The sequence below is a fragment of the Nycticebus coucang genome, chromosome 12 (assembly GCF_027406575.1).
Source record: "Nycticebus coucang isolate mNycCou1 chromosome 12, mNycCou1.pri, whole genome shotgun sequence".
NCBI lineage: Eukaryota > Metazoa > Chordata > Mammalia > Primates > Lorisidae > Nycticebus > Nycticebus coucang.
In genome coordinates, this window is record NC_069791.1 from 91,599,209 (window position 1) to 91,626,678 (window position 27,470).

Consider the following 27,470-nt stretch of genomic DNA (forward strand, 5'->3'; position numbering starts at 1 on the left):
TTCCATTACCACTAGCCTGGCCCAAGCTGTCACTGTGTCTCACAGGGATTATATGGTTCCCTCCACCTCATCTACCTGCTTCTGCTCTTCTTCCCCTTTGGTCTAATCTCTATTTTCCATGTAACACTCAGAGAAATCCAGTTAAAAAGAAAATCAGATTGCATCTACCTTTGCACCAAATGCTCTGGAACCATTCCAGAGTTTCTCAGAGGAAAGGTCAAAATCTATCCAATGGCCTACCAGACTCTCTGTCATCCACTCCCCACCCCAGCTCACTCTACTCCAGACTCAGTGGACTTCCTATCATTCCTCAAACATGTCCCACATATCCCACCTCAGGGCCTTTGCACTTGCCCTTCTTCTACATGGAATGTTCTCCCTTTGGACATCGCTGGCTCCCTCATCTCCTCCCATCTTTATTAAAATACTGCTTCTCAAGGGCTTAAACTAGTAGTTTCCCTGACACCCCCAACCTCTAACTCTCCTTCTCTCTTCTCCATAGTCGTTATCATCTAACACTGCATATATTTTACTGCTTATTTTATTTTCTGCCCTCTCCAATGACAGCAGGGATTTTTATTAGTTCATTGTTATATCCTCAATCCCTAGAACAGTGCCTAAAACATGCATATCCTGAAAAAGATTTGAGTGAATCAATGAATGCATATTAAATGAATGAATAAAGCAAGTGGATGAAGGAATCCCCATTTCTATTGCTGTTAGGGCCTGTCCATCTAGCTTTCAGATGTCAGCACTCCCGTTGCCACAATCTCTTTCTGTCACTTCCATTTCAGATACTCAGGGGCACTGGATTGTATGTGCAACCTCTAAAATTTTCTCTACCATTTAGACAATAATTGCAAGTGTTTCTCATGCCCTGAATGTCTTAGAAACTCAGAGTTGGATGCTACATCAGTTAGCAGTCCTGAGCCCAGCATGGCCAAATCCACAAGGAAGTTGGGGAGAGGCTTTCAGATCAGAGCAGTGGGCAGGAGGCCTGGGCTGCTGGTGATGATGGATGGAAGGTATCAAAGGCAATGAGGGGGATACGGCAGGTAGTGGAGGCACATTGATCAGAGAGGGAGGCACAGAGTCCCCGTTTCCTGCCCATTGATTGCGAGTTTAATGAAAACAATCATTCACTTTCAGGTCCCACTGCAAGAGCAGGTGTACTGACTGGCAACTGTGCCTGTGCCAGTTGTCCCAGGGCCCAGCTTTCTGGGCTGTGCTTTACAAAAGACCTCTCTGTTGGACTTTGAACTCGCCTTCAACAGTGGAGGTGGTTTGTACTTGTTCCAGTACAAGGTGCTCCAGATTGAGGGAGGAAGGCGGAAAAGACAAAGTGTTCTGAATTGAAAGGGAATCAATGACCCCCTGGCTTGACTCAGTCCACCTGCCTCAGACCCCAGGAGCAGTGAGGGACCTGCAGTCTCACAATCTTATCAGGAGGAAGAAAGGCAAACATGGGTGCCTTTGAGTCCCCTCCCTTTAGCCAGAAAGGCCTCTTGCACTCCCCAGTCATATGCCCACTTTCCAAGGCTGTTTCCTGAGAAGGGCTCCCCTCCCCACAAAGCCTCTCCCCACAACCCCATCAGCCAGCAATGTCAGTGGCCAAGGAAACAGAGAGTCATCTTCCCTGGTAGAGTGTCAGGTCTTTTCAACATCCTCCTGCCAGGGGGAGAGGGGCGGTGGGCTCAGAGGGGACAAGAAAGCATCATAATCTCCTCTATTCCCCACCCTTCTCACACTTGGCCTTCTGTACCTGCCAGAGTCCCTGCCACATTACACTCAATCCAGGGCAACCACAGGGGCCCAGTCTGGCCTATTAGTGCCAGGACGTTCCACCACATGGAGAGGTATTTATTACTCTGTCTCTCTGTCTTTCTCTCTCTCTCTGCCCCTCCATGATTTCTCACCACAGAAATTTTACAAGGATAATAATAACAGTAGTAATAATGACTCAAATGAATACCATGTTCCAGGGACTTCACTGCCCCACCTGCCGGGTGAAGGTTAGAGAACATGAACTCAGCAGCCAGACCCAGTGGGCCCTTATCCTGACTACGCCTCTCACATCAGACAGCCTTGGGCAAGCAGGTTATTTTGTTGTACTTCAGTTTCCTCATCTATAATATTAGGATAATCTAATAATACCTATTCCCTGCAGGGTTATTAGGAGTAAATGGCCTAATACATGTCTCATTCTTAGAAAATAATAAACACTGTATACCTGATTGTTAAATAAGTCTCATTTGACTCTGACAACACCATGAAGCAGCAGCTCATGTTTTCGCCATTTTACACAAGAAAAAAGTGGAGCTTAAGGAGATAAGTTGCCCAAAGTTGTCTTGTTTCCAATGTTATTGGATCCAGAGAAACTTGATGTACATCTCCCAAATTGTCCAGTTGTGTGAACCATTATGTCTCACATCTTTCCACACTTATGAAAATCTAACTATTAACAGCTGAGAACAACAAAGGCCCAGGAGCTAAGAAGGCCGAGCAAATAATCCAACCGGGGAGACTGGGCAGGGAAAGAGGCTCTCACAAGTTTCGTCTTCACACTGGCTCTTTCAGATAACCCTTCCTCAAAACAATCCAGGAACCTGGCTGAGGAACTGGGCAAAGCCGTGGAGATCATGGGTAAAGGCAAGAATGGCGTTGGCTTTGGCAAAGTGGACATCACTGTAGAGAAGGAGCTTAAGCAGGAGTTTAATATTAAGAAGACTCCGGAGTTGAAGCTTTTTTTTGAGGGCAACAGGTCAGAGCCCATCAGCTGTGAAGGTAAGGGTGCTTGTGTACCAAATTTATTACATATTCATGTAAAGCCCTCTTGGCAGCCAGAGGGTGGATGTGGGAAGCTCTGCTCCACATAGCCTCACAGGGATCCAGGCTCCTCCCAGCTAGTAACTCTGCCCTTCTCTAGGGCCTTGGAGGCCCCTGATCTCCCCTTTTCATCCACCCAGCAGTTGGGATATGGAAGCCAAAGATTCATGGGTTCTGTTCATAGTTCTTGCCTAAAAGTGGGGCTATCACTTCTAGTCACATCTCATTGACCAGTATTCTGTTACATGGCCCCACTCAACTGTGAGAAAGGCTGAGAAATATGATTCAGGTCTGTCTTACAAAGAAAATACAGCTGTCTCAACCACATCCCTCTAGAGTTGACGGGCTCTAGAGGCACCAAGAGGTGGAAGGATGGGGTGTGATGACTTATGCTACTAAAGTCTGAAGTCTTAAGTTCCTAATTCTACTTCTCACCCCCCATCTTCCACTTTAGAATGATTTTGACAAGGCCACAGGCCAGGGAAGCTCTATTTAGCCAAAAGGAAGTCTGGGAGATGAGGGAACAAAAAAAGGCTGGGATGAGATGTCTTTCACAAACTTTGGAAACTTTCTGTCATTCATTTCATTCATTTATCTATTCAGTACCCATTTACTAACAATCTATCAAGTGTCAAGCCTTAACTTGATATTGAGGATATTTGGAGAATTGTAGGCTTTGGTGTGGTTCAATGGTAGGTCCTAATTTTGAAAATGTTATGTAAATGAATGCGTACATGGTTGCAAGATGGATGGATGGATAAAAGTAATAAATTGGAAGAACACAGAAGTGCCCAGCCCCTAGTATGCTAGTAAAAGTTTTCCATAATAGACATATGTTTATATACACTCATATATAAAAACAATATTTAACTATATGTATAAATATACTTTGAGTAGTATATATATTTACTGAATCTCTGAAAACGGAGAAAATGGACTGACTTTCACAGTGTCTGCACATAGCCAGTTTCTAAAAAGCCCTGAGTGTTTGAAGAATACCAAGAGCTGGTTCTGCAGGATGCCTTGCAGTTCTCATAATGGACACAAGAGGGCATGCGAGACACAGGACAGACGTAGAGGAAGGCGCTTCAAAAGAGCGACCCCATGACAGTTACCTAAGAGAACCTGAGCGAAGAGGAGGGCGAGGGGAGGGGAGAGGGGTGGCCCGGTGGAGGAAGGGTAATCCGTGGGATCTCACCTATGGTGCATATTGCAAGGGTACATGTCAAATAAATTAAGAATAGAGTATAAATGTCTAAACACAACAATTAAATAAGTAAGGTGAAGGCTATATTAACCAATTTGATGTAAACATTCCAAATTGTATATAAAATCAGCACATTGTACCTGCAGTAATGTACACAGTTATGAGCTAATAAAAAAATGAATTAAACATTAAAAAAAACAGAAATGGAGCACAGGGGTGAGGGGTGAGAGGAGAGATGGAGAGAGAGGGTGGGAAGAGTGAGAAAAACAACTGAGGCTGCTGCTTTCGTGTGGGTACTGAATGCTGAGCCTCAACAGTGGGGACCCACCGAAACCAAGCCTGAAGCTTTTCGTGGTGTGTTGGCTCTGGGGAAGGCTGTGAGGAAATGACAAGCCCCAGGTAACTGCTCATCGGGTGGCTCAGGTGCTGAGATAGCGTTCCCTCCTGAAGGACAGGCAAAACCCGAGTCTGCTTAGAGGTGACAAGCTGATAGCCAATGAGGCTGGCAAAAAAGGTCCCCAGGAATTTTGAACTCTGAGACTACTTCGTGGAGTAGAAGGTGGGGACCTCCTCTGCCATGAAGGAACTTGCATCATCACCTCTCTCAGGAAGTTTCCCCTGAGCCCAGGTCTCAGTGCCTGCTCCATGTCTGTGGTCCCATAGCACTGTTTTCTCCCCATCAAGCCCTCACCTCACGGAATTCTATCTGTCACTGGTTGCCTACTCCACGGTGAGAGTCACAAGGGCAAGGGCTGATCTCACCTCCATTCCGGGGTCCTCTAAAAAAGCTATCAGAATTGGCAGCATAACCCTCTAGAGCCAGATCATCACTACATGCCTGAGGGGGAATCACTTCCTCTTGTTGAATCTTGGTTTTCTCGTCTGTAAAGTGGAGATGGTGAAATATCTACTTCCTAGGATTGTTGGGGAGATGAAAAAATGTTTGTAAGGCATAGGGCCTGACACATACCTGCAGAATAAACTGTATTCCAGGAGGTGTTTCAGGCCCTTCTCATATGTTATAACATCCCAACATCAAAGGTACATTAGATGGAGAAACTGAGGCACATAAGGGTGAAATAACTTCCTTGAAACTCCCCAGCTGGTAGTGGTGTGGTCGGTAAAGTTTTCTATAAGACCAATATTTTAGATGTTATATGCACACAAACTCTGTTGCAATTATTCAGCTCTGCTGGTGTAGTATAAAAGCAGTCGTATATCAACAAATGGGTGTGTTCAAATAAAGCTTTATTGATAAATTCAAACAGTGGGCCAGATTTGGCCCATGGCTGTAGTTTGTTGAGCTCTGCTCTACATTAAGCTGTAATCTAAGGGAAATGGCAGATGTGTTTATAATTATTACCTACCTACTAGTTTCCTGACTCTATAATATTTATGATATTCTTGTAAATAGTATTTTGGTTTGAATGGGATGAAAGTGCAGAGGGCATAGATTAAAGAACAAACCCATATTTCCGCTGGGCATGCTATTGCCCCCTCTTCCTCAGTATTACTCCTGACCAGGGAAAGAGGCAATGGAATTCCAACATGGAGCTGGGGCTGGAACTCAGGATACCTGGGGTTTAGGACAAGCACAAACTATGGGAACTTAAGCCTTTTAGACCTGAGCTTCCAGTTTCTCATTTTCTAAACAGGATGAATAATGCCAGTTCCACTTATTTGACAGGGCTCCTCTGAGCTAAGAGGGAAGACATTGCTTTATGCTTCTCCTTCAATGTGACTTTTATAAAACTTCTCTTAGGAAGCAGGTGGGATTTGGTCCTTGCTGGGTCAAAGCCCTGTCCTGTTCTCTATTCTCCAAGGATTGATGGTGAAAAATTTGGTCTTGGCCACCCCTTGGAGGGAGGGAGACTTGAGTTCCCTCCAGGGCCTCTATTAATGATGGGTTCACAGTTTGTGCCTGGAAATATGCAGTCTAGCTCCGGCTCTAGTCAATCATTGACAAAGCGTTCACACCTCAGTTGTCACTGTGTCCTCTGGCTCAGAGCCAAGCACCAGAGGAGGCACCGAGCCCAGCAAGGACACTGCCTGGTCTGCAGACACTCAGAAATAAGCAATATGCCAAGTGCACAGCTACCTCAGTCCTGGGGGGGGGGGGTCCAGAGGGGCATACAGAGCCCACCCATTCCAGAGAAGATGCCCCCAGATCCAGTTCCCTCAAGCCAGGTTACCTAATGACACAGTGACTTCATTTCTTCATCCTAGAATTATTTCGTTAGCACCTAGTGTGTACCAGGAATCACAGGAGCTATTGGGAGCTCATACGGAACAATCATCATCATAATTTCATAAAGTGATAGACTTAAGGCAGAAAATGAAACAGGTCACATGGTTGAGAACAAATGGGAAGAGGAGGGTAAAAGAAAAAGAAAACCAACCTGAGCGTCAAATAAGCAAAAGGTGCTACCCTTGGAGAGCACGGGGAGGGCAGGAGGATGCAAAGCCTGGTGTCCTGGAAGATAATTACATGGCTGGAGTACAGACTGGGAGACAGTGGCACAGAGTGGCATCAGAGCAACGGTTCTGACAACCTGAAATTTAAACCCATTTGGAAGGTTTTGTTCACCTTTTTTGATATTGTCAGAATTTTTAAAACAATTCCTCTCAGGGCACTTACAAACTACTTTTGCCAGACAAATACTTATAATAGGAACAGTTAATTTCTGTAAGAGCCTGATTTTTTTTCCTAAAGGTGGCTGAGCACTCTATGGAAATAGAAACTTGGCATTGGGGCTAAAATGTCAAAAGAAAGGGTGATAGCAGGGTGGAGCACTGAGGTCTGAAGGTGCGTGGTGCTTCCCCCTCTGTCTCATGCAGTCATCATATCAGCCTAATAGGAACTTCCATAGGTCTGACTCATTGTGGCTTTTAAAATGGCTTAAACTGTGTCTGCTAAAGCTAAGCATGGCATCTGCCATGACCACAAATTCTAGTCCTGGCCACATACCCAACACAAGTACATACATTGTGCCCGCAGAAACGTAAGTGAGAATTCATTCCTATTAGCTCCAAACTGGGAACAACCCAATACTCACCCACAGAGAATAAATGAATAAACTGTGGAATATTCACCCAGTAGATTACTACACAGCAGTGGGGATGAGTCTTCAAGTACATGAACAACATGCATGAATCTCACACGTGTAAGTAAACCAGACCCAAGGACATATATCATGTGATGGAATTCAGGAATAGGAAGACTAATATACCCAGGTAGAAGTGAAGATAATGGTTAAACCTGGCTGGGGGCTGGATAGAGGCTGGGAGACAGGAATTTCTGAGAGGTTGGTAGTGTTTTATTCCAAACATTGCAAGTGGCACGTATGCATGTTGTTCATTTTATAAACATCCATCAAATTATACAATTTGCGAAACTTCCTGCAGATAAATGTGCTTTGTTGTAAGTTTTTTAAAAGACCTAATGTTCTTAGGAAATGTGAGCAAAGATACTGGAAGTAGAGCCTTTTGCAACTGATTTAGTAACTCAGGGTGCATCCATCAAGCCCCCTGAAGTAAAGCGTCCTGCCACAGGACTTTTGCACAGGCCATTTGTTTTGCCTGGGCCTTTCCTTCTCTTTACTGCTTCCTAGTTAACTTGAATACATCCTTCCGTTTTTCAGCTCATAAGTGATTTCCTCCAGGAAGCCTTCCTTGACTTCACGGTCTAGCTCAGGTTACCTTTGCTACAGGCCCATAGAACTTTGATTTCAAACACTTCTTTGGGTGCAATTATATGCATGTTTGTGTAATTATTTGATTACTATCTTCCTTAACAGAATGAGAGCTGCAAAACAGTGGTAATGTGTTTGTTTCTTCTCACCATTATATTCCCAGCACCAAATACAGAACTTTAAAACAGGCACTCAATGTGTATTTGTTAAATAAATGAATGAGTAAAGGAATAAAGGTCTGTGGATGTAGTTCGAAACTACTCACAACAGATACTGCTTTATATCTTAAACTCATGCAAAATGCTTCATTCTTTTTTATAGCAAACATTAATATAAAATAATATTTTACATTACTTGCCATGATGTGAAATTAATGATTCAAAAAAACACCTGTCCATCTTTATGCGGCTTCATTTGCATTCTCATTCCACATTGTCTTCCCAGATAAGATATATGTGTCCCAATTTTAGATATTAAGACTTTTGTGTGCTTGGCACCTCCCATATAATAGCTGAGAAATGGAAGTTAGGGGTTGGTGAACCTGGAGGACATTTGGGTCTCAGCTGAGAAATGGGAGGTACAAAGGAATAACAGGATTTTCCCAAGTTACAGACCTAGGTGATGTTTATCTTATATTTTATTTAAATTAAAAAATACCCATCTTCCCATTGTCATGGAGGATGCGAAAAGAAGGCTAGAAATGCCCTCCCCAGGCGTGCTAGTTTGGTGGCTACTAGCAGGTTGAATTTGTTTTCCTTGCCTGCAAAATTAAGGCAGTCCCCATCCTTTAGGGTGGCTGTGTAGATCTGATACATGTGAACACTCAGCACAGTGTATGGGCCCCAGCACGTGCTCAGTAACGTTTAACTACTGGTGTTCACGTTCATGCTGTGGAGCTTGGGAGGAATGGACAGACTGACCTTCAAGGGAAGGGAGCCCAAGATAATGTGCTTCTACTCGTTAATCTTGGGGAAGATAGGCCTTGGTCCAGCTCAAGAAGAAATTTCTGTGGGATCCACTTGACTGTATCTCTCTCCAGGAGTGGTTGAATCTGCTGCCTTGGTCGTTTGGTTGAGAAGACAAATCAGCCAGAATGCATTTCTGTTTAACAACAGCCTGCAGGTGGCCAATTTTGTGAAATCCAGGCACTTGGTCATTGTTGGCTTCTTCCAGGTACTGGGATCTAGGCATGGGCTGTGAGAAGTACTGTATCTGGGAGGGGATGTGGGAGAGACTCTTCCATTTGGGTTGCCTCATCCTCCATTTTCCTCACCCAATGAGCTGTTCTTCTGGGAAAGCTCCAGGGTCCCAGTGAAGAAAGAAAAACATGGAAGCCAAATGGAGAGAAAGGAGAGGAGATCGACACGTGTGTTTAATGAGTTTAATAGTGTAACTGATTTGGGGGGGACCCATTTAGAATATCACCAAATATAAGGATATCTTATTTTCTGGTTTGAGGACCCTTGTTCGCTATGACTCTGACAGCCACCAGCCATGCTTGGGCCAGGCCTGTCTCTCTCCCTAAGCTCTCTCCAGGCTTCTTCAGGTATTAAAACCAACAACACATTGTAAACACACCCCCATTGAAATATACACCAACCCTCATCGTAGGTGCAACAGGGGAAGATATTTGGAGAAGGACATAAATAACTTCAGTATAATAATGTAGTGTCCCACAATAGCTTTTTATTGATTTTTTTGTATTTATAAATCATTTGCAAATGTTTTTTGCTTTTGGAAAATTGCATTTCTCATGTATCTTGACTCATTTACCATAAACTGATGACTCCTCCCTTTCTCCCAGTAGAAGTCAGAATTTTGGTGCTATATTTGTATGTGAGGAGAATATGAGCCTCTCCTGCCCCCACCTGCCACTTCTTTGAGAGGATGTTTTGGTCTTAATTTTGTTTCCAGCTAAAGAATGAGGGCTGAAACCATAGCCATATCCTGATACTAAGTTTATCTTTGGTTTTATATGTGGTCACATCCATTTCCTTTTCTGAAAGCAATTAAGAAAGATATGTTTTTAAAAAATTGTCTCAATCCCTGGGTTAGAACAGCCTTTAATGTAATAATTGAAAAAGGTCAAGTTTATCAATTCTCTCTATTGATCTTTGAAGACTTGCCCATGTTGGCTTTAGTCACAGCCAGAGAAGCAGTCTGGGTGTGCAATACCCATGAAAGTGAATCGAGGTGACCCAGCAAAACCCCAGAACTTAGAAAAATGATGAACCAGCTACCTCTTCCATCTTTCCTTTAAATAAGCTAGACATTTGCTTTCTGCCAAAGCCTCGCCAAACATTCTCTCCTTAACAGGACTTAGAGGAAGAGGTAGCAGAATTGTTCTACGACACAATCAAAGACTTCCCAGAGCTGACGTTTGGAGCAATAGAGATTAAGAATGCTGCCGGGCATTTTCATGTCGTCCTTGACAGTGTCCTGGTGTTCAAAAAGGTAGGACTGAGATCCTATTGCTGGGGAGAGGTGCCACTATCTCTAAGGAGATATGGGCTTTGGATACAAATTCTGGTTCTGCCACTTGTGAGGTCAGTGGTATTGAACTAGTCGTCACCTGTGAAATCAGTCTCTTGATGTTTCTCTGGCCTTTCTAGCCATCCATCATTTTAAGCTTCTCTTCCTTTCTTTAGCCAGTAGCCATCCATCAAAGCTCAATCCCATACCCTGTTTCATTTTGATCCAAGCTTTCTCTTTTACGCTCTATCAGCAGTTACAATCTACACACTACACCCAGGACTTATAAATATCCATCTCCAGGCCTGGCGCGGTGGCTCACACTTGTAATCCTAGCACTCTGGGAGGCCAAGGTAGGTGCATTGTCTCAGCTCAGGAGTTCGAGAACCAGCCTGGGCCAGAGTGAGACCTTGTCTCTAAAAATAGCCAGGTGTAGTGGCAGGCACCGGTAGTCTTGGCTACTTGGCAGGCTGAGATAAGAGAATCTACTCGAGCCCAACGGTTTGAGGTTGCTGTGAGCTGTGAAGCCACAAAACTCTACCAAAGGCAAAAAGTGAGATTTTATCTCAAACAAACTATATATACATCCTTCTCTAGCAGAATTTTCTAATCTCCAGACCTTTATACGCAGTACCAGATGTTCCAACATGGCTAAGCTCAAAGTCATAATCTCCTCTCCAGATCCTCTTCCAATGTTCTCTCTCTCTCTCTTCTCTCTTTCTCTCAGATTGGTGCCACTACTACTCTCTTACAAGCTAAACAAGCCAGAAAACCCAGGCATCATTCTAACACTTCCTTCTTTTCTAAGCCTCATAACAAATCCCTCATCTCAACCCTACTGATTTTATAACCAAAATATCCCTTGACTCTATTTCTATCTCTGTTGCTCTCGTCTTAGATCAAGAGACCATCATCTCCCCACCACCTGTTACATATAACAGCCACCCAGCTGGTCTATCTCTTTATCGTCTTCTGAAGAGTAATGGTTCCAGAATTCAGATCTGAAGGTTACTTCCCTCTTCCCCTCTAAAAGCCCTTTTAATGACTTCCTATTTTTAGGACAAAGACTCAGCTCCTTTAATGAGGTCCCAAGGCTTTGTCACAGTCTGAGTTCATTGATCTCCCCTCCCTCTCTGGAATCTAGACCTTGAGCTGTTTCATAAGGCAGCCACTAGTCATGAGTGCCTATTTAAATTTAAACTAATTAGTTTGAGTTCTTCAGCCATGCTGGTCACATTTCAAGTACTCCACAGTCACCTTTCGCTAATGGTTATTGTGTTGGGCAGCACAGATTTACAGAGCATTCCCATCATCACAGAAAATTCTACTGAATAGTGCTGCTCTAGGCAGGTACTCTGAGCACATGTCTGGAATATGCCTTACACCCTCCCTGCACAAGGCCAAATCTTCGCAGTAGCCATGTTACTAACAGATCTGTCTGAGAGAGGTTAGGTTACTTGCCCATGGCAGGTAGGTAGGCAGAGCGATGCCTAGATCTGCTTGACTTTCAGAGAAGCTTCTGAAAAGCTTTTTCTTGGGCCCATGATAGTCATTGAAAAGTTTTAAGCTGTGCCTAACAATTGCAATCAGTGTAACCTGGCTTATTGTACCCTCAATGAATCCCCAACAATAAAAAAAAAAAAAAGAAAAGTTTTAAGCTGAAGAATAAAATAATCAAATTTGTGATTTTGAATGGGATAGCATAGAGTCCAGAAATAGATCCAAATGCATATGGAAATTTGGCATGTGGGAAAGATAATATTTTAAATCAGTGGGGAAAATAGGTATGGTTGGTGTTGGGACAATTGAGCAGCCATTTGGAAAATAAAGTTAACGCTTACATGCCACAACTTACACCAAATTAAATCCCATACTGATCCCTTATTTAATAATATATAACATAGAAAGACTAGAGGATTCCCTGGGAGATTTTATGTCCAAAGCTTAAAATAAGGATGCCCCCATACAAATCAAGACGGAAACTTCAGGATCCATGAAAATAAAATACTATTCATTTGGACCACGTAAAACCTTTAAAAAGGTAGTATAAACTCTGTCACAAAATCAAAACCCAAATGACAGACATAGACAACACATCTGAGAGAGATTTGGTCTGTCTTAATGAGTCAAAGCAGGATCCCTGGAGTCAGGCTGCCCTGATTTGCCTCTTGCCTTCACTTAGTGCTAGTGGGGCACCCTTGGGCTAGTTATTTCACTTCTCTGTGTCAATTTCCTCCTTGTAAAATGGAGAGAAATGATAGTACATAGCTCAATGAGATGTTATGAAGATTGAATAAATCAGTGCATATAACGTGCTTAAAACTGTGGCTGGCATGGTGTGAGCTCTCTAATAAAGTAATATTAGACTATTGTCATGACCAGCAAAGAGTTTAGACTTTATCCAGAGGACAACTGGGGCTATGAAGTGTTTAAGCAAGAAAATAGTGATGTAATCAGATTTGTGTACTAAGAACATCACTTTGATGCAAGAAAATTGGAAGTTCAGCAGGAGAGTATTGCAGGTGAGAGGTTTGGACTAGGGTGGGGTTGTTAGAGATGACGAGGAGATGGAACAGAAATGGAAAGTTCCTTTCTTCTTTACCTATGGACTTTGAACCTGAGCTACAGAAAATTATATCATTCCCTGTGTTAGTTCAGGTCCTTCTGAGGAGCAGTTACCAAGCAGGATTAGACTACAAACTGTTTATTAGGGAGAATGCTTCTGAAGGAAAAGAGGGAGCTGGAAGGTTGAGTGGAAGAATCTTGGACTGCCGTAGAGTTCTAAGAAATTTCTCCAAAGTCACCTCTCAGAGAAGTTCCAAATCTCCCAGGAATGGGCTTCCTTACTATCTCTGATGCCCTCAGTTATTGGTTGGGAGTAGAGTATGAGAAGCTCAAATGTTTTGATAGATTTCAGAGGGACAGCTGGGCTGTCAGTCAGTTACACTCCCTGTCTGTGTAAATTTCCACAGCTGCTACAACCCGGATTCCCACCACAATCTAACCTGCCCAGCCATTCATAGTTATTAAGTACATAGATTATAGACTACACCTGCTGTCATCCCTCTCTTGGTGTTTTCCTTTCATCCAAGGGGAAAATGTGCTATTTATATTTATTAAGCACCTATGTGGTGGAAGCTAAAGTCCTCTAACATTTTTCTTCTTTTGACTAAGGGAAAACTTGTGAACCGCCAAGAGCTTGTTAATGATGAAACCAACAAGCAAAACCTCCTTCAAGTCATAAAACAGCACCTCACAGACTTTGTGCTTGAATATAACACTGAGGTGAGTGAGCAAAGGTTTACTCAGAGAAGGAGTCACTGGGGTAGCTGTGTGAGCTTGGGATGACATGTTTTCCTTGTAATTTCAGAATAAAGATCTGATTTACGAATTGCAAATCCTGAACCACATGCTGCTCTTTGTCTCCAAAAGCTCTGAGTCATATGGTACCATAATTCAGCATTATAAGCTGGCATCAAAGGAATTCCAGAACAAGGTTAGTAGAATGTACTATTGCTCTTGGCTCTTGGATGGGCATCCAACAATTGCAGACCCTGAGGCTATTTACCAGCCCTGCTTATTATAGATGGAGTCAGGAAAGATTTGCATATACCTTTGTATGCCAATTTTACTGATTTGCATATCTATGCTACATATTATTTACCATTTAATTTAATTTTTATTTTGGAGGCAGAGTCTCACTTTGTCTCACTCTACCCACTTAGTGCCACGGCATCATAGCTCACAGAAACCTTATTCTCTTGCATCAGCTTCCCAAGTAGCTGGGACTACAGGTGCCCACCACCATGCCCAGCTACTTTTCCTATTTTTTTTTTAGTAGAAACAGAGTCTGGCTCTTGCTCAGTCTGGTCTCAAACTCCTGAGCTTAAGCAATCCACCTGCCTCAGCCTCCCAGAATGCTAGGACTACAGGCATGAGCCACCCTGCCCAGCCTACCATTTAATTTTAAATGAGCCGCCTCCATTCTTCCCACCCTTTTTTTTGTGTGTGCCAAATCTACCCTCCTTCATTCATCTTTGTAATAAGTAATAACTATGGGAATGTGGTGTTTTGTCCACTTTCTTGATGGACCACAGTCCAGTCATTTGGCCTGGAGGTAAGGGGGTGAAAAAACTACTCTTGCCTGAGGTCACGCAGTAAGAAAAGCCTGAAGGTGTGAAACAGCACAAATTACCTAGCATGTAACTACTGAGATTGTGGGCTTTAACAGCCATTACAGACCTGTGTTTCAACCCTCTTCCTCTGCCTTTAGTCTTAGGCGAGTTTCTTAAAACTGCAGCCTCAGTCTCCAGTGTGTGAAATGGAAACTTATAGTAAGAATTAGACAATCCATACATAAAGCAAGAAGCAAAAGTACAATGAATGGCGTTTATCATTATTGTCACCATTATCATCATTAGAAACAAATCAGTTTCTCCCATTCACTGTATCTATATTTAACGTAGTTACTTGCTACCAGACTCTGGGAGCTATTTACTTAATTTTTCTCTGTATTCTTATAAGTATGATAACAGTGGTTTTTTTTCTTATGAAAAAGTTACTCTGAAATTAAACAAAACAATTGAGAACTTTGAAATCTAGAATAAAGAAAGCCACTGGGGCATGAGCATATTTCATGTTCATACTACATCTCAACTACAGGAGAGTATTTTTCAGGAAGATGGTTCCAATCACAGAAATTACTTTTTTACATATATTTCCAGGAGTTACTTTTTTCTTTTCAATTTTCACTTTAAGAACGATTTTCGATTTAAATTGAGTGTATTTTGATTGCTTGCTATTTCTACTATCTTACAGTAGTCAATGCTTAGCCATATTTTCTCCCACATTTTAAAAACTTTTTAATATGACTGGAACTTATTTTGATGTATATCAGGAGATGAAGTTCTAAATTACTGTCACCCTAATTTGTGATCTTCCCAACTGCCATTTCTTGGTTTTGATCCATTTAAGATTCAAAGGTCAACAGTTGGATTACGATTGTTTCAATAGACCGTACACTCATACCTACCTATCCTGTTCACCTCTACACTCTGGTACCAAGGAAATGAATAGAAAATAGCTGGTATTTTCTGAACATACACAGAATGATTCTGAGATGTCTGCTTCATGTTTCAATCTCCCTGGTACCTGGAGGAGTAGTACATACTAGGGCCCTTAATCTTCTGATGAATGAATGACCTGAAAGTATCTGACCCCAGGTGGCTGCTGTGGCCTCTAACTCATCTCTTTGCTCCTGCTCTTGCTTCTTCTCTGCAACCAGAGTGATCTTTTAAAAATTATTATCATGTCATTCTCTAGCTGATGGCCCTTAGTGGCCTCCCGTTATGTTCAGAGTAGACCCAGGTTCCTTACTGGACCTCTGATCTCATCCTTGACAGTCTCTGACCTTGTCTCCCATGACTCTCTCCCTCACTGGCCTTTCTTTTCTGTGACTAGAACACTCCCAGCAATTTGTCAGTTCTGCACCCAGGGCTTTGCACTGGCAGTTCTCACTGCCTGCATTGCTGTCCCCTCACTTGCTACTATCGCCCAGCTTCCAGCTGAAATACTACCTCCTCAGAGTCTTCCCTCAATCACCCTATGTCATCCTCACATCTGGGCAATTCCTCTCTATCACAGGAATAGAGAGGCATTTCATTTTCTGATTGGCACTCATTGCCTGAATTTGTAAGTTTGTTTACCCATTTGTTGCCTGTCTTCTCCACTAGAACATAAGCTCCTTGAGGGCAGGGCAGTGGAGCCCTGGAGCCCTTATCTGCTTTGGACAGTGCCGTGTATCCAGTACTTAGTAAAATGCCTTACACATGGGCATCATAGAACTCTGTGAATATTTGACTAATGAACGAGTGAATGAAATCATGGATTTCCTTGGTAGAATAATCTTGAATAATGATGAGTCAAGATTTTCTACCTGTGAGTCAATAAATGGAGTCTTTACATAGATTGTCCTATTTACTTACCTCACAGTAACCCCATAAAGTTGGTACTCTAATAATCACCATTTTACAAATAAGGAAACTAAGGCACAGAACCAGGATGGAAGGTCAGGATCTCTAGTTTCCTAAAACTGTGCAGATGGTGTATGGTACCAGGACGTTGAAATGAAGTTGGTGGCTGCTGCCTGCTGTGCATTTGGGTGCAGGGCTGCACCTGCCCAGGAAAAGGGGGCCATTATTAAGTCTTTTAGACTTTTAGACGTCCTCCATAGACCCCACTATTTGAATTCCTTTAGTCCACAGCTTTCCAGTGGTTTCTCTTCCTTGATGAAGGACCCAGAGAGACGAGAGTTTCATTTCATTTGGCAGATCCTTTTCATCCTTGTGGACGCAGATGAACCTAGAAATAGACGTGTCTTTGAGTACTTCCGGATCACAGAGGTCAATGTCCCATCTGTCCAAATCCTAAACCTGACCTCTGATGCCAGGTACAAAATGCCTTCGGATGAGATAACCTTCAGAAACCTCAAGACGTTTGGCCTCAACTTCCTGAGTAGAAATGCCAAGGTAAGGTTGTTCTTGGACAAGGTTTAACTAGAACCTCAAAATCATCCCTTTCTTGTAATTCTGTTGGCTTGGCTCAATGTGGGGAAATCCCCCCACCTCCCCCACCTGAATCTATCCAACTTTTGACTTATCACCTGAACCTGTAATTTCACCATTATTTTTTCATTTGTAATGTAGAGGCATTTCCTTTGCAGGAATTTCCAATAGAAATGCAGGTATTCTGGAGAGCCACCTTAACCTTGAAAAGAACACTTTCATTGTCCTATCAGCTTCAGGGTTTCAAGGTTAAAGATTTACTTATCCCAAGGGTAGATGGTTGCGTGGGGGACCAGGAAGAGGTAGAACACAGAGATCCATCAGGGTTCAGCCTCAGAGGCTTTAGGGACCTCTTGGCTGGATGGGATTGGTTAGAGGGGGGACTATTTTGCTACCAGGGAGGAGAAGCTGCAGAAAAGCAGCCATAAAAATAACCCAGCATCACACACTGTTTATTTAGCACTTGCTGTATCCTCAACTATCCTGCTGAGTAAGGTGGCCATGTTAATTAGTTTCCAAACTGGGATACTTTTGAGAGCAAAAGGGGCATTCTTTAGAAGCATTCTGGAACAACAAGAGTCAATTGAGACTTTCCAGGCAAGCCACAATCTGTAGTCCCCTGACCTCCCAGGGCTTCCTCTACCTCCATCTGTTCCCCAGAGACACGGCTTTCCCAGAGCCCTTGTCAAGTGGAAGCTGTTTGTCTTGTGTGCACATTGTTCCAGGCTGGGTAGTGAGGTGGGTTTTCTTCTTGCCACTTCTCAGCCACTTCTCCTCCTTGCACCTTCAAACCCCCTCCCCAATTCCTTGTATTTTGCATTTGTGGACTTTGTGGTTGTTGTCCCCTGCCCACTTTCCTTCACTCTGAAGACTGAAGCTCCTGATGGCAGATTTGCCCCCCCATCCTACTCTGCCATCATTCCCCAAGATGCCAGTATCTGAAACCCTGTTCTCTCTTCCCCAATAGCGGTATGTTCTTGGCATCTCAGCCACTTACCCTCACAGCCACACCCAGGGATAGGAACCCTTCTGATTTCCTTTCTCCAGTACCCACACTGTTATAATTCTTCAAACTTCTCATGGCCTCCCTTCTCCTGGTCCCATGGCACGATCACTTAGTGCTCCTGTCCTTGAACTTGCATTCCACAATTTGCTGCTCTTATGATGATTCCCTTAACTCCTTTATCCCCTCTACCCACCACCTCCTGTACACCTTGCAGTACTCACCAGGTTGAACCCTCTTAACTTCCCTACTGCTTCCGGGCCAGTGCTGGAGAAAAGCAACATCACCACAAGGTTGCTGGCTTCATGACATCACAAACCAAACCTCCATGGATTCTCAAAAATATCCTGGCATCTCTACATAAGTATCTCTCTTCCTGTGCTCATTTTCTTGATCTCAGAGTCTGCTTCTCCTACCCATTCCTATTGTCACTCTCAGCCAAGTACTCTGCCTTCTATTTTCTTGGTGAAAATAGACATCTTCCTGCTGGGCCCTCCTCCTCCAACAGAAGTGAGCTTTCCTTCCATGATCTATGGGGTCTCCCCGATCTGGCCCATTCCTAATTCTCCATTCATCCTATCTCCCATGCCCAGCCCCCACCCTCTTTACACTCCCACTGATAGAATCCTTAAGTCCTTTCCAGAGACTGGGGTTGCAGAGAGACAGGGAACTGTGGGAGCAAAATGCAGGTGAGCTGGGCAGAGACCACACATCAAGCACCTCACAGACAGATGAAGGATTTAGTGTTCTATGGGCAATGATGAACCACGTTTGCATGGTGAAAATAGAACCCTGACTGTAGAGAATTTTGATGTAGAGAGGATTAGGAGGAAAATGTAGGGAGAATTACATGTGGGAGGCTATTCCAGTGATCCAGATGAGCAGTGTGGGCTCCCTGGATAGGGCAGTGACAGCGCAGATGAAGAGACAGCTTCATCTGCTGGATTCAAGAGATGCTCAGGATGCAATGGTTTTAGAGAAAAATATGATTTGACATTTCCAACACTTTCTTCAAAGAGAAGCAAGAGCTGAGTTCCTTCTTTCATTCATTCATATGCAAAAAGAGGCTGAGTTCCTTCTTTCACTCATTCATATTGAGTTTCTATTATGCACCAGGCAGTGGATACTCAATGATCAGGGAAGAAAAGTCCCTTCTGCTGTTCTGTCTAGTATGATAGACACATTAATCAAATAACCAGAAAAATAAATATAAATGATAAACTTGAATAAGTGATATAAGGAAAAGTATTGAGTGTTATGAGAATTTATGGTAGCAGGACTTTCTAGCCTGGGAGAAGTCAAAGAGACCTTCCCTAGAAGTCATTCCGAAGGATAAAAATGAAGGGAGGGCAAGAGTCACCAATGGAGAAAGCCTTCCAGGGAGAGGGAACAGCATAATAAACAAAAGGTCCAGGTGGAAAGAAGATCAGCCATTTGGGTAAACTGAAGGCCAGGATAACTCAAGAAAGAAAAGGGTAGAATGACGCCTGGAGAGGCTGGTAGGAACCAAACTGTGGCCAAGATTTTATAGATCATATAAAAGATCTTGGTCTTGATTCTCAGAGTAATTAGGATCAGCTAATTTTTTTTTTTTAATGTGGAAAACAGACTAGTTAAGATGGAAAAATTCTCCGCTCTCATTCAAGAATCCCCCCAAATCACGTATTTTAATGCTAGAATCCATCCCAGTTTGGACCTCTGTCTCCTCCCCAGCCCTCCAAAACCAATTTGCCAGGGACAACCCAGGGATGACATCAAGTTCATGATCTATCTCAGCATTTCAAAGTTTTTCCCAAGGCTCTTGTGGAAAAAAAAAAAGAGAGAGAGAAAACTCTTAGTCGTTTTCAATCAAGGTGGGAAACCCCAATTCTGAACTTCTTTCTGGAGGCTGTTAGAGCTCTCAATTTTGCTTCCTAGAAACATCAATCCAGTGAAGATATTCCAAAATATTGGGACCAGGGACTGGTGAAGCAGCTCGTGGGGAAGAACTTCAACATAGTGGTCTTTGACAAGGAAAAGGATGTATTTGTGATGTTCTGTAAGTATCTCCCCAGAGGGGATGGTACCCAATGGTACCCAACATTACTTTTTAAGTGTTGCTCCTGAACTTCTGGGCACTGAAATTTCCAAAACCCATTGATGCACCATGCCAAGGGTAGTCTTCAGATATGCAAAAGGCTGGATCAGGACAATATCAACTACCACATAACTCCATCCTCCAAAATCTAATTCTTGAAATGTTGCATGAAATGCCTTCCACATAATCCAGGCCTTTGGCTCTTTATAACAATATAGCTGACGGCTAACACTGATTGGGTCTGCAGAGCAGGTTAGGTCTTATAATGAGCCATTGAATTCATTATCTCACTTAAACCTTGCAACATCTTTTTCAAAGCAGCAAGTAACATTGCTCACCCTTTACGGATAACTAAATGAAGTCTCAGGGAGGTGAAAAGAATTCTTCAGTATCATGCAGCCAGTGAGTGCTGGAACTAGGATTTGAACCTAGGCAGTCTGGCTCCTGCACCTACCCTCATTGGTACAGGTACAGAATTCCTTTGTTTTTGGCTTTCTGTGACTTATCAAATGGCCCCTGTGAGGCCTAATCTTTCATGTAAAGAAGTTAGCATACACCTCTTTTAACATTTAAGCTTACAATGAGCTGGAGTGAGTTTGCTATTGACACACCTGCTCTAATGAGGTGTATAACAAATTTATGAAGAAGGTATATGGTGGCTTTCCCCATGAGAAACCCACCTCAGAGAGGTTAATTCCCTTACCCCAAGTCACATAGTAAGAGGCAAGGCCAAAAGTACAGAGCAAACTCTAATGCTATCACTTCCTTTAGGTAATACGAGGGCCAGATGGCTTCACACAGACCTTTTAAAACCCCATTGAATGGGCTCTCATCTCAGAGTCAGGCATTTAAGGTCTGCTGAATCACCATGACCTGCTGCCTTTAAATGAGAGTCTAGGTGCAGCCTTTCTGTACTTACGTGACACTAGAAGTTATGAGAATGCACATTTGGCTCTGGTAAAAGGGGAAAGCAGCCTCATTTTCTTGGAAGCAGGGCTGTAGGATTGGCCCCCTGGGGCTGCGGCCACTACGCCCCCTCCTGTTCAGACTCAGGACCCCCCACCCCCCGACCCCATCCCACCCCCACCCCCCGTGTCTGCCAGGGCTGCTGCCTGCAGGGGGTTAGCACTTAGTCTGTGAATGGGGGCTGAGTCTCTGGGAGCCTTTGAGGCCATTCCTTCCACAGAGCTGGAAACTTTGAGCTCTGAGCTTCAGCAAAAGGATAAACAAGTAAGGCAAAAAGTAGTGATAACATGCTTTCCCTCACATAGATAGATGCTGTCTCTGCTTTCCTCTCCCAAGGTCCAGGGGCCTGGGCTGACCTCAAAGATCAAAGACCTGCCCACAAGGAAGTTCAGGGTTTCAGTTTCCCTTTCCAGGGGACAGTTGTACTTGTCACACTTTTTGGGCTCATCTGTTAATTTTTTGTTCTGTTCTCTTCCACTGGACTAAAGGCATCTTATATTTATAGTCATAAATAATATTATCATGTTATATTATTATATTACATTAGACCATATTATTATTGCTATGCTGTGCTATAATGGTCATAAGTCAAAGCACCTTGTCTTCAAATACCACTTTCTTTGAATAATTATTGAGTGACCTTGAGCAGGTACCTTAACCCTCTACTGGAGTGAAACACTATGTTAGAAGAATGGAATATTTTTAAAAAACCAGAAAACGGAATAAAACATGAACACACTAAAAGTGTTAGTATTTGAGTGGAAGTGGATTAGGCTAATTTTTTCCAATTTATTTAATAACAATCAGGTATTATGGCTGAAATGTAAAAATAGCATAATAACTTGTTTAAAAGAAAGAGGGTGCATGCACACTTTGCAAAGCAGCACGCAGCCCAGGTGTGCTGGCGTCCAGGGTCTTTCTCAGTGTGAGGCTGAGCAGCGGCCCTTCTCTTCCAGATGCACCTTGGTCTGAAAAGTGCAGGGCACTGTTCCCGCTGTTGGAGGAGCTGGGCAGAATGTACCAAAACCACTCCACTATCACCATCGCCAAGATCGACATCACGGCAAACGACATTCAGCTCATGTACCTGGAACAGTATCCATTCTTCCGGCTTTTCCCCACCAACTCTCAACAAGTGAGGGGCTCCCAGGACTCACATACCTGAAAATATTGTTAGCATCAGAGATTTAATTTATTTCTACCTCCAGCTACTTTCTACCAAGCCAGTCTCAATCTCAGCTTCAGCACCTGTCATCCTCTCATATTCAAAGCCAAAGGGTATTCTTCAGTAGCGTTTCCACTAAAGCTCTATGATTCACTATCATCTCAGGTGCTGTTTGCTCATCCTGGACCCAGTCACTGTGGCCAAGTGGATGTGGGTGTTTTGGCGGTCAGGCCTGGGTTACATGGTTCCCTGTAGAATTGGGGCTGAGCTCTAACCAGACTGTATACAATTATACACAGGGGGTGGATCTCCATGTGACCACTGGGGGTGGGTAATACCAGATGAAGGCAGATGTATGCTAGAGACAATGTCTTTTACACCTTGGGATTATAGTCACCAAGCACCACCAGCGTTGATGGAACACACTCTCCATGACACTTTGGCATTGCGGGGAAGGGTGTCAATCAAAGAAGTGTGATCCTAGCTGAGTGTGGGGGAGAAATCATCACAGTGTGGGTCTGTCTCTAAATGCAATTGGAATTGAGGGAAGGAAGATTCTGGAAGTTAAGCATGACTAGAATTCTCCATCCAGACACAGGACACTAGAGAATGGTGGCATTTAAATTATGTTAGTGGAGAGGGCTGTGCTACAGGTGGACCCAGCACTGGGAAGGAGAGGACATTCTCCTGGTACAGAAGATGCACATGGGGGAGTCATAGAAACTGAGGCTGGATTGAGAAGAGAAGCCAAGTGTCACCTCAAAAGGAGTTTAGAGAACCAGTGGGTGGTAAGCAGCTTCAAGAGGAAAGGGAACTAGTGATAACTGAGCACTGACCATGTGCAAGATGCTTTATAAAATAACAACTGTTCTTCCTCTTGTAATAATTATAATAATAGCAAATGCATATAGTGCACGCTATGAGCCAGGCACTCTTTTTAGTGAGTTACATATATTATTTCATTGAATTCCTATGACAACACTATGAGGTCAGAACTAGTATTACCATCTCCATATTATAGCTAAGGAAACTCAGTTATAAAAGTTAAACAACCAGACCACTTCACTAAGTAATGCAGCCAGGGTTTAAGCCCTGGCTATGTGGTTTCCTAGTCCACACTCTAGTCCACTACATCACAACCCTATAAGGGAGGAATTATTATTATCTTTATCTTAGAGCCATGGTAATGGAGGCTCAGGAAACTTTAGGCACCTGCTCAGTGTACCCAGGTTGTTATCTGCCCCTTGGTTTACCTGCATAGGAATCCATGAGCATCTTGCTGGCAGAGGCTCCCACCTGACCCTGTTCTGTTTTCTTCCTAGTCTGTATTGTATAAGGGAGAACATACCCTGAAGGGCTTCTCTGACTTCCTGGAAACCCAGATCAAGACCAGGGTTGAGGACGAGGTAAGGGCTAACACCACCCTGTTTATTCAACCGATGACTATGAGAGAGTGCCAAGGGTTCCATGATCTCATGTTCTCTAGAGATAGTTGAGGATGGCTGGACAACCCTCCAGTTTAGGAGACTTTACTAGTTACCTTGTTTCAAGGGCACTTAACTATGAGCACGCAGAAATAGCAGATTTTAGAACCATCTGAAAGGCTCTGAGTTAACACACAGCTCCTAAGGCTGCTTCCCTTGGTCCACTCTCCTGGCATGATAGCCAGCTGTCCTGATGGTATTCTGTCCTCTAGCATTATTCTCCTGATAAATGGGACCACACCCCTCCTGCTCCCCTACCCAGGCCTCAGCGAGGCTATCTTCTGCAAGGCTCTATTTATATTAGCGGGGACTCTCACTTGCAAATGTCAGAGGCACTACCCTTTGGCTTAAACAACAGTGGGGATTTAACCCATAGAACATCAGGCATGAGTGAGGCTCAACCTCGTCTTGTCTTCCCATGTCTATTTTCCTCCATGTGGGCTTCAGTCTCAACCAGTTGCTTCCCCAGAGCAGATTAAAGATTACCCCAGAGCTCCAGCTTAGGAAGAAAGCACCTACTTCTTAGGTCCCAGAAAATGTCCTGGGCAGGGATGACTGTAGCTACGCCTCAGTCATCTGCCCAGTCCTGGAGCTCCAAGGGTGGGGCAGCCATACCTGTGGACTTAGAAGAGGGGAGAAGAGTGGTTTCCCCAAAAGTCCTCTTACCAGAAGGGCAAAACCACACTGGGCACTTTGCCACCCAAGCCAAATGGACCTTTCGCATCTATGAGGACCCAGCAAGCCAAAGACTGATTCTCTCTGGGCACTTGCAGAAAAAGACGCTTTGATGATTGCAGCCACAATTATCACATATTTCTTGTCTCTTTATTTCCTTATCCCCTTCTTCCTTTCCTCCCGCTTTCCCACCTTTTTCATAATAGCTGTTGTTTGTTGAGCAAAATGAAGTGATGGAAGAGGAGGTGCTCGCTGAGGAAAAAGAGATACCTATTGTGGAGAAAGAGTTACCTGAACAGCAGTTACCCAAGCTGGAGAATGTGACCAAGCCTATAGAAGCCGCTGGGAAGAAGGAAATGGCTGAGGAGGTGGTGGTCGTGGCTAAGCCAAAGAGACCTCCAGGACAGGACAAGAAATCAAAAGTCAAGGAAGAACTTTAATTTCTCCAATACCAGGGGAAAGATGCCTATTTTTCAGGCCCTGGCATCATTTTCTGAGTGGATCTATTCCAATAAAAGCATATATCACGATTGCATGGCAGGTGGGGGCTTGATAATAAAACCCCTGAATGTCTCTGGTCCTGTTGCACTCATCATCTCTTTTTCCTGGCTGGTGGTTGGCGCCTTAGAAGCAATGTTTGGCCTGGAATTCATACAGCACTGCAAGGGAACCCATAATACCAACATTTCATGAGTGTTCACAGCATGCTGGGAAGTCATCTAGTTCTCACAGAATCAGTGGAGGTTACCATATTTTGCTATGTATAATGTGCTCCCATGAATCACATGCACCCATGTTTCTAAGCTTTCACACGCACACAAAATCATTTTAAGTTGCTTATATTTAGGTACTTATTTTTTGTATTATAAAGGAATTTTAGCATTTTTTAATGTACCTACCTTTTTAATACATAAGCATAAAGAATTCAAAACATTTATATAGATATGACATTAGTACGACCCATGGATAATGAGCATCCTTATTTTTCCCTCAAAAATTTAGGCAAAAAAAATGTGCATTATACACAGTAAAATACGGTAGGTTTCGTCAGCTCCATTTTATAGATGAGAAAACCGAGGCGTAACCAACCAGTCAGGATCACACAGCCAGGAAGCAGCTGAGATAAAAATCCTAAAGTCTCCCTCTAGGGACTGTGGACTTAACCACTTAGCTGTATCACCTCCGACCAGGTTAAGGTCCCCAGAGTTTGGCTAAACCTTTCAAATGAGGTGTATTGGTTTGTTTACACTGCATTTTGTCACCTAAGAAAGTGATCCAACACCAGACCTGTCCCCAGACTTTCACATCTCAGTAAGTGACTTGCTCACTCAAGCAATAATGCTGAAACCATCCTCAACCACCTGCTTTCCTTCTACTACCATGAAAGTGATTTATCCGTCCACGTGACCCACTTCCCTCCACATGACTCTCTCTTTGCTGCCACTTTAATCCTCCCCTTAAGACACCCCCCTACCAAAAAACCCATATTTCTGGGGCCAGTTTTTAAAAAGCCATAGTCATGAGCACTGGAAAGATCACCTTGTTTAACCCTGTAATGTCATCTTTATTGCTTTGAGAATAAAATTCACTCTGCCTGTCATGGTCTTCAAAATATGGCCCCACAGATCTCTAATCCTGCTCCCTCTTGCCCCCTCACTTTCTAGGCTCCAGCCATACTTCACATCTATTCTTTGAATGAGCCAAATTTCCTCTCTGCTTATGTTTCCTCTGCCTACGTCCACACCATTCCCCTCCGCCCAGTCCTCACACAGTGGTGTCCTTTTCATTATTCAAATCTCAACTCAAATGTCGCTGCCTCAGCGTGGCCTTCCTAGAGGCAGTGTCTTATTATTTGACAGTGTCTTATTATTTTGTTGTGCAATGGTATATTGCCTGCTTCCCCCACTAGCACGTAAGCCATATAAGAATGCACATATCTATTCCTGGCTGTAGTCCTATTGCCTACAATCCTGCTTGGCACACAATAGATGCTCAATAAATGCCCGTGGAAATCAAATGAACAACTCCATATCAGGTGAAGGACACTGGATTCCATAGTCATCCTCAAAGGCGGAACTGCCATATATTGTCCACAGATCCAAATTGGATTTTGTATTGGTTCCCTGTTGCTGCTCTGACAAATTAAAATAACACAAATTTATTTTTTATTCTGGAGGCCAGAAATCAAAAAATCTGTTTCACTGGGCTAAAGTCAAGAAGTTATCAACATCGGTCCCTTTTAGAAAAATCCTTTGTCTTGCTTTTTCCGGTTTCTGGACACTGCCTGCCTTACTCAGCCCATGGTTCTGCCCCAGAAACACTCTGACCTTTTGTTTCATCCTCACTTCTCCTACTTACTCTGACTCTGATTTCTCCTGCATTTCTCTTGTAAGCACCATTGGGATTGCACCCAGCCCCCACGATAACATCTCCATCTCAAAATCCTAATTCCTGCCTGCGTAGTCCCTTTGCCCTGTAAGGCAACAATCACGGGCTCTAGGACCAGGATATGGACATAATATTTGGGGGTCATTATTCAGCCTACCAGAGACCCACACTGCTGACTTGTGTCATTTTAGTCAGGTGATAATTCAGCCTTCTCTTAAGAAAAGGGTTGTGCTATTTTAGGGACTAAGGTCTCCAAAAACCATCTAGGCCTCTCCACTTCCCATCTGTCATGTAAGGTAAAGACTGTTAGTGCCTTTTCAGACCTTCAGAACCAGTTCCCACCATGCCAACCCTTTCCGTAGTCTGGCCTGTCCACATTCAGAGGAGGCAGGGAATAGCCTGGGGCCCTGGTACTCACTGGAACAAGATGCCTGGACATGGGCAGCTGTTAGTATTCAGAGCACGGCACAAGGTTCACCTGCCTTAGCTTTAAGACCATGTGGCTGGAGGGGCTCATGGGGGCTGCTGAGAGTAAGTCACATGGAACTGAGCCCCTCACATGCCAGGAGCCAGAGAATGACTGTGCCACCTGCAGGTCCCCCAGATGTAACTAGAGCCTGAGATAGTGGGGCCTCAGCTAGATAGGTGATAAAGATGGTATTTCTCTGTTGGGAGGCTCTTCCCCTTAAGCTAATTTTCTGCCCCGTTCCAACACATGCCAACATCTCATTCTAACCCTTTGTGTTCTGTATGATCGATTGTTCAAAATTTGCTACCCCTTAGCTTCACTCCCTCAAAAAAGATCTAAAACCACTTGTCCCTCTAAGGCCTTGTCCTAGCCAAGCATAGGATATTCTTTATCCCCAAGGAACACCGTGTATCATAGGGATAAATCCAAGAGAGATTTAGGTCTTAGCCTGTGTTTAGCACTGTGTAATCTAACTAGCTGTGT

The 27,470-nt window shown here is 43.6% G+C and overlaps 1 protein-coding gene across 1 annotated transcript in view; it reads left to right on the forward strand.

The window, feature by feature from the left end:
- Window positions 1-24,708, forward strand: part of PDILT (protein disulfide isomerase like, testis expressed) — a 30,293-nt gene extending 5,585 nt beyond the window's left edge. Inside the window, exons 2-11 of the mRNA XM_053554805.1 lie at window positions 2,578-2,784; window positions 8,765-8,898; window positions 10,042-10,179; window positions 13,372-13,482; window positions 13,568-13,693; window positions 16,527-16,724; window positions 19,681-19,801; window positions 21,763-21,941; window positions 23,294-23,377; window positions 24,337-24,708. Coding sequence (XP_053410780.1) covers window positions 2,578-2,784; window positions 8,765-8,898; window positions 10,042-10,179; window positions 13,372-13,482; window positions 13,568-13,693; window positions 16,527-16,724; window positions 19,681-19,801; window positions 21,763-21,941; window positions 23,294-23,377; window positions 24,337-24,570 — 1,532 coding nt within the window. The 3' untranslated portion in view covers window positions 24,571-24,708. The remainder of the gene's footprint in view (window positions 1-2,577; window positions 2,785-8,764; window positions 8,899-10,041; window positions 10,180-13,371; window positions 13,483-13,567; window positions 13,694-16,526; window positions 16,725-19,680; window positions 19,802-21,762; window positions 21,942-23,293; window positions 23,378-24,336) is intronic.
- The last annotated feature ends 2,762 nt before the right edge of the window (window positions 24,709-27,470 follow it).